Source organism: Macrobrachium nipponense, chromosome 28, assembly GCF_015104395.2.
Source record: "Macrobrachium nipponense isolate FS-2020 chromosome 28, ASM1510439v2, whole genome shotgun sequence".
Taxonomy (NCBI): domain Eukaryota; kingdom Metazoa; phylum Arthropoda; class Malacostraca; order Decapoda; family Palaemonidae; genus Macrobrachium; species Macrobrachium nipponense.
The window spans coordinates 66,654,045-66,668,736 of NC_087217.1; the positions used below are offsets into that span (position 1 = coordinate 66,654,045).

The following is a 14,692-nucleotide window of genomic DNA, read 5'->3' on the forward strand; positions in this document are numbered from 1 at the left end:
GTTAGACCTCTTTGCTACGCACTTCAACATCAAGTTAGAGCTCTACTGTTCAGTGGTCCCAGATCTGTTCACTGGGGCAGAGGAGGATACCCTTCAGCATCCTTGGGACAATCTTGATGTGTACGCCTTCCCTCTGTTCTGCTTATCCGTCATGTCCTGAACAAGTGATGGGTTCCAGGAATCTCAGCATGACCGTGGTAACTCCTTTGTGGCTCCAAGCAGAGTGGTTGCCAGACCTTCTGTCTCTTCTATCAGAGGTACTGAGAGAGATCCTCCTTGGCACAACTTTCTCCGCCAACTACATGTGGAGAGGTACCACCAGTCGGTAGAGTCCCTATCTCTTTATGGCTAGAGACTGTCCAGTATCTTGTTAGCGAGAGGTTTTTTTCACGGAGCAGTGACTCAGATGTCTGGCTACCTCAGGAGAAGTTTGTCAGCCATGTACCAGGGCAAGTAGGCTTCTACTTTGATTGGTATCGTTGATGAGGTTTCTTCCCACTCAGAGCTTCTGTTAAGTGGATAGTGACTTTCTGATCTTCCTCAGAACAGAGAAATGTCTCACTGTGTCTGCTACTCAAAGGCTACAAGGCTGCCTTGGGATTAGTTCTTTGTTGTTCAGGAGCTCTGAGAACTCAGACTTCCTATGTGGGACCTTACTTTGGTTCTGAATAGTCTCACTTGAGCTCCATTAAAAAAAACTATGTCGATTGTCAGACAGGGAGCTAACTTTGAAAAAAGTTTTCCTTCTGGCTTTGGCTTTTTCGAAAGGAGTTGGAGAGCTCCATGGCCTAGATTATGATGTAATACTCACCAGGGGTTGGGGCTTGGTAGCTTTCACTCTACTTGTTGTCCCGGAATTTGTGGCCAAGACTCAAAGTCGCTTGGTTCACGATGACGGGTTTCCCTTTTTTTCCCTTTTTTTCCTCCCTGGCTTTTAAGAAAACTTGTGATCATAGGATTTTGAATGATGTTTCTTGGCTTCAGCAAACCACTTTCACTTCCATTTACCTAAAGGATATTGCCCACAGGTCCTTGGATTCTTTCTTTGGGTCTGATGGTGGCTGTCCAACAAATTGTGTAGCTCATCCAGTGCCCCTTGCAGGACAGTTTGTATCATGCCTAAGATGATTATGTGAAAGAGAGAATGAGTGAGATGACTGGTCTCTTTCTTTTCCTCGTTCATTCCTACTGTTGGGTTGAAGATTAGACACACATCATACGCTGGAACTGGCTTGATGCAGGCGAGTTCGGCAGCCTCACTGATACAGCACTTTTTTATATTTTTTTATATATACTCCATTGAACATACAAATTTGCTTCTCAGTAGCATATCCTCCTCTCTCCAGCAAGGGTGTAGTGACAAACCTTTTACTTGTCGCTAACATGGTTAGTTCTTGTGGCCAGCATGGTTTGTTGCTTGAACAGATATAGTTCTTTCTGTTTTCCATGTATGCAATGAATATGGATGTGTTACATTGTATTTACTCCCAGTGGAATGAGTTTTAGATACCCATATATCTACCGCTCATGGGCTTAGACCCTCTTCTTTAGAATTCTCATTTCTAGGAAGAGGGGTCAGGTGTGCTGAACTTCCAGTTGGTTCAGGATTCTCGTACCTCCTCCAAGTATGAGTCTATCCTATTGTTAAAACCAAAAGTTTGTCTGAATATGAACAAATGAGAAACTTTTAGTTAATTTATACTTTTCATAACTAACAAACCTGAGGGCTTAACACTCACTGCCCACCTCTAGCTGCCCCTCTTATAATCCTGGGTTGGAAGAAAGACAAGTGTCATAGGGTTCAAGTGTTGCCGCTGACCAGCTTCGACCTCATCTGTGCTTTAGATGCCAGATGCCACAGATTCCTTGCATATGTATACAATTTTTTTTATTGTTTTTAACCAGTTTCCAGCTGGTGCCAGAAGATTTAACCTATTGTTAAGACTAAAGGATAACTACTATTGTCAAGATCCCAGGTTTGTTAGCTAAGAAAAATAAAAAACAAAAAATTTGTCATATTTCAGTTAAACTTGGTATTACTTCAGTTATTTTCAGTATTAATCTTTATACCAAATGGAAGAAGTGAGATAAGGAAGAAGATAAGAATGCTGTTGATAGGTACAACTAAATACACAACAGTAGTTGAATGTATGAATGATAATTGGGGTCACCAGGAAACCAATCAAAGGTCCATGTGATTGCCTGAATTCCATTGTAACTAAGCAATAAACCTGTTGTTTAGTTGTTGCAAAGCAACTTTTTGTAAAATTTCTAATTAAAGGTTTAATGCCCTCATATTAAAGTACTCTGCTTAATAATAAAAAGCATTCATGCACTCACGGACACTGAAAACTTACACTTCTCAACGACAAAGTTGAAAAAGCCAATGAAGAAAGAAGAAAGACAGTAATAATTGACCAAAAATCCACATACAATAAAGTAGGATAAATAGTGGATATTTTCATTATCGGAGGAAGGGTGCAATATTTATGATATTGAGGAATCATTTCTTAATACAGTATTTGATAAGACTAATTTTGTTTAAAAGTTTTGACTTTATCATAAATAAGGGATACTTGTACTCCACCAAAAATTCTTGAATGTCTTTAAAATGACAGGAATAGCAGTTATTGCTATTACAGCCTGCTGGATTGTAGTTGACATTTAGCATATAAAAGTTCAAGAGAAATATGATAGATATCAAATTACATATATAGTTGAAACTGAATTTTTATAACAATATAAAACTGAGACGCCTTTCAGAATAAGAAAATGAATGTCTTATCAGTGTATGATAGAAACAGATTTTGTCTTGTTTTAGTTTCACCAGTATTATTGTGGGGGTACACGATTGCCTGTGTGTTGTCTAATGGAAAAGGTGCTTTAATGGTACTACTGCTGTATATCTGTCATATGTCTTTGCTATCTAGACAGAAATAGATTATGCACAAATTTTTAAATTGGTTTATCATGCTTACAGATTTTTTCATGTATGGTGTTGTAAAACACAAAACAACAATTTGATAGAAACTTGTCTGTTTGCAGCTACAAGCTTTGCAATATCCTTTTTTTAAGTACCTTGCTATCAATTTATACAAGCCCTATTTTACCTTCAATTTTAATTGTTTGAAGATCGTTAGCACTCCTGAGTTGGTTGCATTTTCAAAGTGAAGAACAATGTTCCTTTAACAGATCTTAACACTTTGAATAAATTTGTTTAACTAAGACATATAAAGAAGTAGATAATGAAATAGATTTCTTATAACTTAGATTTTGTAATGAAATTGTTTGAAGTAAAATGTTTATATTCTGTTTTTCCCCCTCAAGTGATTAGAAATTTTTCCTTTATTTTCAGAGTGGCTTATTCTTGATTGGCGTTGATGATGGAGGGAGTTGTGTGGTTGGGCTGGACCCAGCTTTAGATGTACCTCTTTTCCATGAGAGTGTTGAACAAGCTCTAGCCCTATGTGAACCAAGTGCAGGCCCTCCACATGTCAAGCTTATTTTGCAGTGGACTTTAGAAACCAAAGAAAAGTAAAGCTAAAGATAGTCAAGTATTGTAGTATATTTGTTGATATGTATAACTGTACAGTTAGTACAATTGAGATATGTATATTAAGTTCCAACAGTTTGATCATTTACCTATGTTCTAGTGTTCTATGAAGTTAATATTTACTTTGGTAGTTGAAATTCTTGATTATTGGGAAAAAGATAAAGTTTTCATTAGGTAAAGATGGAAATAATGGGATACCATTATTTTCTGGATACAGGGGACCCCCGTAGTTGCATTCTCAGTATCCACGGACTCAGATATTCACAGTATTTTTCATGAGAAAAATCCACAAATTACTGCATTTTCATATCAGTTTCATGATTAAATGCTCATTTTGTGATAAACTATTTAAAAAAACTAGGGACAGGTGGTGTTCAAGTTACGATAATTTGTCTTGCAAAAATCCGGTTTTACGATGGGGTTGACAATTAATACCGACGTATTTCAAGTCGTTTCGACTTAAAAACACGTCATATAACAAAAAATTACCTTGTCTCATATAAACGTAAAGTATCTAGATATTCGTTTATACTAACTAGAAGCAAGAAAATTTGCTCAGATTTGAGTTATAACTGATTTCCAAACCAAAACGTTGCCTACATGTTAGTATTTTATAATGCAATAATATGAGAATACATACAATATTATTGGACACAGTGAAGTAATGTATAACTTTTTAAAAGATTCATGGAAAAGATGCATATTTGTTACATTTGTATTTTATAGTTATATGTAGCCATCAGCCGCCTGACATCGTTCAATTAAGCTGATGTGGTACCGAATCTGATTATCATTTAGTTTCTTTTTTTTTTTTTTCCAGAATTGGCTTATATTGATAGTTACTATACTGTATATGTAGTATAGAGTATACTGAAGGGTAGGCTACTGTATTCATATGTATATGATGTACCATAGTATACACTAGGCTAACTCTTGTTAGTGTTATTCAATTTCTCTTTGTGCTGAATTGTCGTAAGCCAATCTGCATTGAACCTAGATAATTAGCTGAAATTGATAATTACTATTCCATATATGTAAAGATGTCACTGTTTACCCTAATGTAGGCTAGGCTGTATTTGAGGTACGATTTTTCCAACAAACGATGGGTTTTTTGGAACCTGACCCCATTACAAGTAGGAGAATACATGTATAAGCATTTTTTGTGGGTTTTTCTTGAGTTTGAACTAACAAAAACTAACAAAATAGGCAGTTTTAAGCTTTATTAGAGGGGTTTTAACTATTCGCAGATTCTGGTTATTTGCTGGGGTCTGATACACATCCCCCATGAATACAAGGAGGTCCACTGTTTATGATTTTTTAGTTGTGGGTTTAGTTTTGGGAAGGAAATGGGAAGCAAGAGAAAATTAACAATTACATAAATAGCTTCACAGAACAGTTGCAGTGACAGAAATTTTGTAAAGGTTGTGCTTAAATTTTATAGTGCCTCGAAGAAAACTAAATCTTTTTAAATTGACCATACTTTAAAGTAATTAATGGAGCTTAGATATATTTAAATATATATGTGATGATAAAAGTCATTTAATGATCTTGTTATCTTTTTAGAATGATAGAGCTTGAGCAAAGTATTTATTCTGAAGTGAAAGAACAAAATTGGAGCAAGTTGAATTTTGATTATAGTTAGAGAAGGAAGAAAGGTGTGGAAGAGAGGGGTTCTAGGGACATTACAAAGAAACTGTTTCTTGTATATATAAAAAAATATTTTCTTAAGGTTCTGCTTATTGATTCACTTACTTGTTTGACAGGGATGCTTGCCATTTCATTATTGTATTGGAATATCTAATGTATGCCCCAAATTCAACAGGTATATTGTTGACGATGTGGATCATGTGGAAGAACATTCAAGTGTGAAGGAATTAAAGGAAAACCCTCTTCAAGGTGCTACAGTATCTTTACATCAGTGTTTACAGGTGAGGATATTAGTATAAAGGTTCATTGCATTTGAGGTGGTCTCATTTGAGTTTAGCAGTTGGAGGTTAATTGTCACAGCAGAAATTAGAGATCAATGAATAACTATTGCCCCTATTGCAAGACCTTAAGGCCAAATAATATGCAATGTTATTATTGGCCATAATCCTTACTGACATTAAAAACATTTTTTATGTACTAAATTTAAAAAGTACAATACTGTACACTTTAAAATGTACAGTACAGCATTAATAAGTAAAGTAGTTTAATCTTTATACTGTGTGTAAGTTCTTAATTGTAAGAAGAGCACCATTTGGAAAAACTTGTAATCTTAAAAGATCTCATGCACCATATGCAGATGGAAGTAAATACTAATGTATGTATGTCCTTCCACTGAAGTACATGCAATGGCTAGAGATCATTAAATAATTATGATGAGTACTGATAATGCAACACAAACTCACTGGTGCAGTTCTTGCCAGACATCTATGACACTTTATTATAAAAGAAATAAACAACATGCTAATGTTTAATGACTGTGGAATTATTACCATAAGTTGAGGTGTACCGTCAGGATCTAGTCCTCTTCATTAATGTTTTGTGTGAGGAGTGGTTGGTCTCAGAACCTCTGCGATGGGAGGGTTTGGGAGGAGAGGCAGGGAGTATGGGTTTGACCTTAGGGAAATACAGTATGAAAATGAATGATATTTTTACCCTTTCATTTCTTTAAAGGTTGATTTATATGATGCAGTTGCTTGTGCTGTTTCCTTCACTTTCAAGACAATTATCATTAATGGGACTAACTTATGTAAACTTTTTATTGGCATTGCTGCTTCATGTGGTTTAGTGTCTGTTTGGGTTATCTCCATCAAGCCACTTTCTAATAATTCATCTGGGTTTGCATCAATTACATCTTGAACTTCCCTATGAGTCATATTTTCAAACTCTTCCCCACCCATTGTAGTTACAATTTCTCCTATTTGTTTGATAGGCTCTACTGTAAATCTGATGAAGTCAATGCGACTCATTCTGTCCAACTTTTTTCCTGAGTTTTTTTTTCTCAAGCTTGGTAGCCTTCATGGCTCTTTCAGTGACATCATGTAGATTCTGGACAATGCTGCTTTACAGTACAGGGTACAGTGAGCCTCAAATGTCCTTATTGCCTCATGAGATAGAGACAACACATGAAGAGGGTCTCACTTTCTTGGGCATCGTAGTCATTCTTTGTTTTAACATATTGTTTATGAGTGAATTCAAGATTTTACAGCTGTATCACACCAAAGAAATGAGTGAATTGGAAACTGAAATAAAAATGTTGGCTTCCCCAACTAAGCAAACAGACCTGCAGTTCCTATGTGAATTGTAACTTAAAAGTAAATTTCACAGTTCTTATAAAGTTGTCTTTAAGTATTCATGTTAGTAAATGAAAGAGTTTTATTTTAAATACTTACATCATTTGCAGGTTTACCTTTGTTTACATTTTACTCAGCAGTGGACATTATTAAATGAGTGATTTTTTTTGTTTTTAACGTGTAACAGATTTGTGCATATATAGTATTGAACTGTATTTTAATGGAAAAGACAATTTAGATAGATTTTGCTTTAGGTAATTGATTAGTGCTTAATGGTTTTATATTTTAATGGTTGTCTAAAACTCAGTATTTTGTTCATGCCACTTACCTGACAGATATATATATAGCTGTATTTTCTGACGTCCGACAGAAATTTCAAAACTCGCGGCACACGCAGTGGGCGGCCAGGTGGTAGTACCCATTCCCGCCGCTGGGAGGCGGATATGAGGAACCATTCCCATTTTCTATTCATATTTTTTTCTGTCGCCGGTCGGTAAACATCTGTTTACAGACCTCTGCTCAGGATTTTTTGGAAATTGACTCGCTTTTAAGTATCTGATTGATTTTTTTGGTATTGAATTGGATTGTTGAATTGGCATGCGCGATAGTGGACCGTTTTTTGATTTTGGATTGACTTTTCTATATAAGATATGTCTGGATCAAGTGTTGTGAGTTTCAGAGTGTGTGTGAGGGCTGATTGTAAGGTGAGGCTACCGAAAGCATCGGTAGACCCCCACACAGTATGTATGAGTTGTAGGGGGCTTAATTGTTTGATTGATAATCGGTGCAATGAATGTGAGAAATTGACAGAGGATGAATGGAGAGTCCTATCGCCTTAAATTGGAGCGCGATAGGATCAGGAGGTCTTCCTCCAGGAGTGGTTCTTCCAAAGGTAAGACTAACATCTCTCCTGCATTAACACCTGTAGTGTTTACAACCCTAAACCTGTGTTGCCTTCGGGCTCTGATTCTGTGTCGGGAGAAGCGAATGCTCTCTCTCTGATTTTGGAGTCTCTTCGCACTCTGGAGACCAAAGTGAAAGCCTTAGAAACTGGCTCGGTGCAAGTGTGTGATCGTGCCCCCAGTGTTGTGGAGGGGGCGTCAGATCGGCCCCATAATGCCTCTAGGCCTAGACCTCTATCAGACTCCCAAGACCCAGGGAGTAGGTATGTCGAAAGCCGCAAGAGGGTTACGGGGGCTTCCCACCGATCTGGCGTCCCTTCGGCAGGCCCTGTAGCAAAGACCCAGGCTGCCAAGGACCGTGCACGAGCGCGCGTCCTGAAAGAGTGCTTTTCGTCCCTCCGAAGCGTCCTCCCCGCGCAAGGGGTGGAGCGCTCGGAGAGACTCTCGTCCTTTGAAAAGGACGTTTCGTGCGGAGGACGCTTCACGTCCTCTTTCGCCGCTTTCGTCGGAGGACGCATATGACGTTTTTCCGCCTCAGAAGAGAGGTAGGATCTCCTCCGATGAGGACGCTAGGTTGCGTGCACAGGCGCGTATACCTGAGAAGCAGGTAGCTGTACCTGTGAGAAGAAGGAGGCGTCCCCTCGCCCCTCGTCTTCTCACAGGATCAGTCCTGCTTCCTCTGTTCATTCTTCCCCAACGAAGAACATTCTTTTGTCCCTTCAGGACCAGCTATCCTCGCTTATGGCTCAGAGGACTCGCCCAGCAGCAGTCGAGCCTAAGCGGAGGAAGGACCTTAGACTGCCTGTCAAGAGGACTAAGCAGTCTCCTTCTCCTTCACCTACTTTCGTTCTCGTTCGCCGATCGCTTCTCCTTCGGCGATTCGCCGATCTCGTCCGTTCCTCTAGAAGGACGTTAACGGTCAGGACGCTTTTGAGGAGGACGCTCTGTACGAGGACGTTCGGCAGGACGCTTGTCAAGAAGCTCGTCAGGACGCTTGGGCAGGACTCTTGGCCAGGCCGCTAGGCAGGACGTTCGTCAGGACGCTCGCCCAGGACGCTAGACAGGACGCTCGGCAGGACGCTCACCAGGACGCTCGGCAGGACGCTTGGCAGGAAGCTCGCCAGGACGTTCAGGCCGCCTTTCAAGACGTTTTTGGGGATTCTGACCAAGAAGTCGTACCCCACCACGCTAGTTTACAAACGCACAGGCACGTATGCCAGCGAAGAAGAAAATGTAAGGACGCTTCTCGGGCAGGTGAGACGGCTGCGGAAGGCGCTGAGGACGCTCGTCCTCCTCAGGACGCTCTACCTTCATCGAGCAGTAAGCGTCATAAAGAAGACAGCCGAAATAAAGCTGCCTCTAGCAAGGATAGGGGTCCTTGATCAAGCCAAGACCTGACATTAGGACGCCCTCTCCTGACAGACGATCTCCTCTTCCGTTTAGAGAAGAAGGAGAGCTGAGTAGTTCAGCTGAATCGGTTGAAGAGGAACCTGCTGCAGCCCCGTCTATCTCGGACTATAAAGTCCTCGTACGACTCTTGCGTTCTTCTTTTGAAGACAAATTTCAGCCCGCAGCTCCCAAGTCTCCTCCTTCGCAGTTTTCTTCATCTAAAACTGGAAAAAAAACACCCGGAGTTTGTAGAGATGAAAACTTCTCTCTCAACGAAACGTGCTTTTAAAAAGCTCCCAGGATTGGATGGTACGAAGGACGAGACCAAGGCAAGACAACCTTCGCCTTGCCTCCAACTAGACTTAGTGGAAAAGGGGGCATTTGGTATAGAACCAAAGAGGAAGTGGGAGTTCGTATCCTTCTTCGGCTCAAGGAGATTTCTCCAGCCTAGTGGATTTGCAGAGGAGGTTGCTTTTACCCTCTGCTAAGGTAACCTGGACCGCGTCGGAGACTGACCCATCATTTGAAGGGTCTGCTCAGGACGCTGGAAGTCTTCAACTTCCTTGACTGGTGTTTGGGAGTTTCTTCTGGATATGCAAGCGAGAAGCCCAGAATCTCTCAGTCTGGGGGAGCTGTCCAGCGTGTTAGCATGTATGGACAAAGCCGTCAGGGATGGTTCGGAGGAGCTCGTATCTCATTTTGGAACGGCTTTATTAAAAAAGAGAGCTTTGCTGTGCAACTTCACAGCTCGTTCGGTGACTCCAGCTCAGAAAGCGGATTTGCTGTTTTCGGCCTCTTTCGAACCATCTCTTCCCCCAGACTTTGGTAAAGGACCTGACGAACAGCTTACAAGAGAAGGCAACTCAGGACCTTTTGGCCCAGTCTACAAGACGGTCAGCCGTACCTTCAACCTCTTCAGCTGCGGGTTCGACCACCGAAGAAGGTAAAGCCCTTTCGTGGGGCTCCCCCCTCGAGAGCAGCTCCTCGAGGGAGAGGGTTTTCACGAGAAGAGCTTCCTTTAAGCCAAAGCCTTCCAAGTGAGAAGCATATCTTCAGACACCAGTCGGAGCCAGACTGAAGTTTTTTGCTGGAGCGTGGAGAGAGAGAGACACGGACTCTTGGTCCCTCAAGATCGTGGGATGGAGCAGGGGTACAAGATCCCTTTTTTAGATCTTCCATCCTCTTTCTACGACTCCCAGAGACCTTTGGCTCCCATCCTACCAGGGAGAAAAGAAGAAAGTTTTGTTCGTCTACTTCAGCAGATGATCGACAAAAGAGCGGTGGAACAAGTCGCGGACCTGGGGTCGCCAGGTTTTTACAACAGAATCTTCCTAGTACCGAAACAGTCGTCAGGTTGGCGTCCAGTTCTAGATGTAAGCAGGCTCAATCTTTTCGTGGAAAAGAACAAATTCCGATGGAGAGGCCGCATTCTGTCTGGGAGCTTGAGACCGGGCGACTGGATGGTTATCCTTAAGACTTGAGGACGCGTATTTCACATCCCGATCCACCCTCTTTCAAGAAAGTATCTAAGGTTTGTCTTAGACAACAAAGTATGGCAGTTCAGAGCTATGTGCTTCGGACTGACCACGGCTCGATGGTGTTCACAGTAGTAATGAAGAACGTAGCGAGGTGGCTACACTCTTCGGGAATAAGAGTTTCCCTGTACCTCGACGACTGGCTGATCAGAGCGTCGTCGAGAGAGAAGTGTCTGAAGGACTTGCAGTTCACTTTAGCCTTAGCGAAGTCCCTGGGACTTCTGGTCAACCTCGAAAAGTCGCATCTGACCCCAACACAGTCCATCGTGTATCTGGGGATTCAGATGGATTCAGTGGCTTTTCGAGCGTTTCCGTCCCAGGAACGTCAGCGGCTAGGATTAGAAAAGATCTCGGCCTTTCTAAGGAAAGAGACTTGCTCGGCGAGGGAATGGATGAGTCTGCTGGGGACCATTTTCCCGCTAGAAAGGTTTGTTCCTTGGGAAGACTGCGTTCACTTTAGCCTTAGCGAAGTCCCTGGGACTTCTGGTCAACCTCGAAAAGTCGCATCTGACCCAACACAGTCCATCGTGTATCTGGGGATTCAGATGGATTCAGTGGCTTTCGAGCGTTTCCCGTCCCAGGAACGTCAGCGGCTAGGCTTAGAAAAGATCTCAGCCTTTCTAAGGAAAGAGACTTGCTCGGCGAGGGAAGGATGAGTCTGCTGGGGACCATTTCCTCGCTAGAAAGGTTTGTTTCCTTGGGAAGACTGCACATCAGGCCTCTCCAATTTTTCCTTGCGGACGAGTGGAAGGCCAAGGACGATCTCAATGCCATATTGAGAATATCGCTTCCAATCAAGAACCACCTAAGATGGTGGTTGGACCCTCAGAAGCTTCAAGAGGGCGTGTCCCTAAGTCTTCTGAGCCCCGACCTAGTGTTGTTTTCAGACGCTTCCATCACAGGATGGGGAGCAACACTAGGGGGGAAGGAAGTGTCAGGCTCCTGGAGAGGGGAACAGGTAGCCTGGCATATAAATGTCAAAGAACTGGCAGCAGTATTTCTGTCCTTGCAGTTCTTCGAAAAGAGTTTGGAGAACAAGATTGTTCAGATAAACTCGGACAATACCACAGCACTCGCTTATTTAAAAAACCAGAGGAACACACTCCAGAACGTTGCTTTCCCTAGCGAGAGAGATTCTGCTGTGGGCAAAGAGAAAAAAGGTGACTATCCTGACGAGATTCATTGCAGGAGTGCAAAACGTCAGGGCAGACCTTCTCAGTCGTCGGGACCAAGTCCTATCGACGGAACTGGACCTTGAACGGAAGACTTTGTCGGACCTGTGGACGTTGTGGGGACGTCCACTGGTCGACTTATTCGCAACGTCAAGGACCAAGAGACTTCCTCTTTACTGCTCCCCGGTCCTGGATCCAGAAGCAATCGCGGTAGACGCTTTGCTTTGGAATTGGACGGGCCTAGACTTATACGCCTTCCCACCATTCAAGATTCTGGGGGAAGTCATGAGGAAGTTTGCGGCCTCGGAAGGGACGAGGTTAACCCTGATCGCTCCGATGTGGCCAGCGAGAGAATGGTTCACAGAGGTCATGTCTTTCCTTGTAGACTTTCCAAGGACATTGCCCTGGAGGAAAGATCTACTCAAACAGCCTCATTCGAAAGGGTTTTCTTTCAAAAACAAAACCTCACCGCTCTGGGTCTGACTGCGTTCAGACTATCGAAAAGTTGGCCAGAGCGAGAGGTTTTTTCGGAAAGCAGCTGCGAGAGCAATCGCACATGCGAGACGTGCTTCCACAAGAGCTGTTACCAATCGAAGTGGGCTTCCTTCAGGGCATGGTGTAAAAAGGAGGGAGTTTCCTCTTCCTCGACCTCTGTGGAACCAGATAGCTGATTTTCTGCTCTTTCTCAGGAATGTGCAGAAATTAGCGGTCCCTACCATCAAGGGATATAAAAGCATGTTGTCAGCGGTTTTTAGGCACAGAGGCCTCGACCTGTCTGACAACAAGGATATTCATGAACCTGTTTAAAGTCTTTCGAGACCTCGAAGGTTCCTCAAATGAGACCTCCATCATGGAACCTGGATGTAGTCCTTAAATTCCTTATGTCGAGCACTTTCGAATACCGCTTCAGGCAGCGTCTCTTCGAAACCTGACAAGGAAGGCTCTTTTCCTAACTTCTCTTGCGACGGCTAAGAGAGTTAGTGAAATTCAAGCGTTTAGCAAGTTAATGGGATTCAAAGGGGACAATGCTGTCTGCTCGTTGAACCCAACTTTCTTGGCGAAGAATGAAAATCCTTTGAACCCTTGGCCGAAGACTTTCGAGATCAAGGGTATGTCAAGTCTGGTGGGCCAAGAACCAGAGAGAGTCCTGTGCCCGGTCAGGGCTCTTAAGTTCTACGTGCATAGAACGAAAGAGGTAAGAGGTCCCTCAGGTAACCTTCCTGTTTCTGTGAAGAGACCAGAGTTACCCTTATCGAAGAATGCTGTTGCTTTCTTTCTAAGGGACACCATTCGGGAGGCTCATTCATCTTTCCAGAAGACTGATTTGAGCCTCTCCGAGTAAAAGCGCACGAAGTACGAGCCGTCGCTACCTCACTTGCCTTCCAAAAGAACATGTCAATCAAGGACATCCTTGATTGCCACTTTTGGAGGAGTAACTCCGGTCTTCGCCAATCACATTACCTAAGGGATGTGAGAACGATTATGACAATTGTAATGCACTGGGCCATACGTTTCTGCGGACACAGTATTGGGGTCCGGAAGTAGCTCTTTCCCTATCCCTTAGTTAGGTTTAGGTTAGGTTGTTGTGTTTTTGGAGGTTGTGGTGAGTCTTATGTGAAGATCTCCCATCCTTTAGTTAGTTTTAAGGGGTTTTTGTGAATAGTTGTCAGTGGTGGTCAAGTTGCTTCGTTGCCCTCATTTGTATGGCCTCGATGATCTTGTCACGCTGAGGTCTCGCACCCGTTGACAGATCATCCAGAGCGCACCAGCACTACAGGTCTCCACCTGGCTGGCAACTCTGTGATTAAGCAAAAGCAGCCTTACGTGACAGTAATCACATAGTCTACTTTGCAAACAGGTAAGGAACCAAGATGTATATCATCTACTTAATTTAAGTTTTTTTCCTAAAAATCCCTTGTTCCGATACGTAATACAAACCCTCGGTCCTTAACAATAGGAAGGTAACTAGCGGCAGCTGGGACGGTCGTAAGCTTCGAACAATGGGGAGAACGGTAGTTAACTGCTTGTCCGATCGTGCTGCGCCCGCGCGCGCGAGAGGTGAAGAATCACTTTTGCTTTCGGCCGCGGGTGTGAAGGACGTGTTCGTCATCTCTCTCTGCCCGCTTCATCGTCGTATGCTTTGTTTATATTGTGTTTTCTACTAATGGTTTGGTTTGACTTGAAAATGAAACTGTAAGTACACTGTTTTCATTTTCATTACTTAATTATGAATCAACATGGAGCTATCGCCGTAGAGACGGCGATTTCCGCTCTTTTCATGAATTGAACCCTTGAATTATGTCTCGGTGCCGAGGGCGGGCGCACTCGCGCCGAGTCATGTATTTTGGGCGAAATGTGTAATTGAAAGATGTAAGTACTCTTTTTCATTATATTTTTGCCCTGTGCGTTCGTTGCCGAGAGCTTGATTGCGCTCGGCAAGAGCCTCTTATTTTGTATGAATAGAATGCAATGAAAGTGGATTCGCAATGCAGTTTTCTTTTCATTTTCATTTATTAATTGCATCAAATTTAATTTTGGATCAATTTCCGCTCTTACCCGGGAATTAATCCTTACGATTTATTGCTGTGAAAGTGAAAATAGCAGGGAATTGATTTTTCCCTCTTTAAGTTCTATGAAGTGAATCGCAAGTGCAGTATTCTGTTTCATTTTCATATTACTTTTCACTGCTGTGCGGGGGTAGGGGAAGCGAAGGTCTGCCAGGAAGTCGTCGGAAAGCTCTCCCGCGACTCCCTTGGTATCCGATTCTTCGTCTTCTTTCCTGCCCCCCCGCTCAGCTTCCTCGTATTTTGTTTTTGGGGTCTTCCTTCCGTTCGGGGTGGGGGCATGTCTCCCCCCCCGTGCG

At 42.7% G+C, this 14,692-nt stretch overlaps 1 protein-coding gene across 2 annotated transcripts in view; it reads left to right on the forward strand.

The window, feature by feature from the left end:
- Positions 1-14,692, forward strand: part of LOC135201849 (ubiquitin carboxyl-terminal hydrolase 31-like) — a 269,858-nt gene that overhangs the window by 235,407 nt on the left and 19,759 nt on the right. For both annotated transcript variants that reach the window (XM_064231136.1, XM_064231137.1), the window contains 2 exons: positions 3,356-3,534; positions 5,376-5,481. In XM_064231136.1, coding sequence (XP_064087206.1) covers positions 3,356-3,534; positions 5,376-5,481 — 285 coding nt within the window. The remainder of the gene's footprint in view (positions 1-3,355; positions 3,535-5,375; positions 5,482-14,692) is intronic.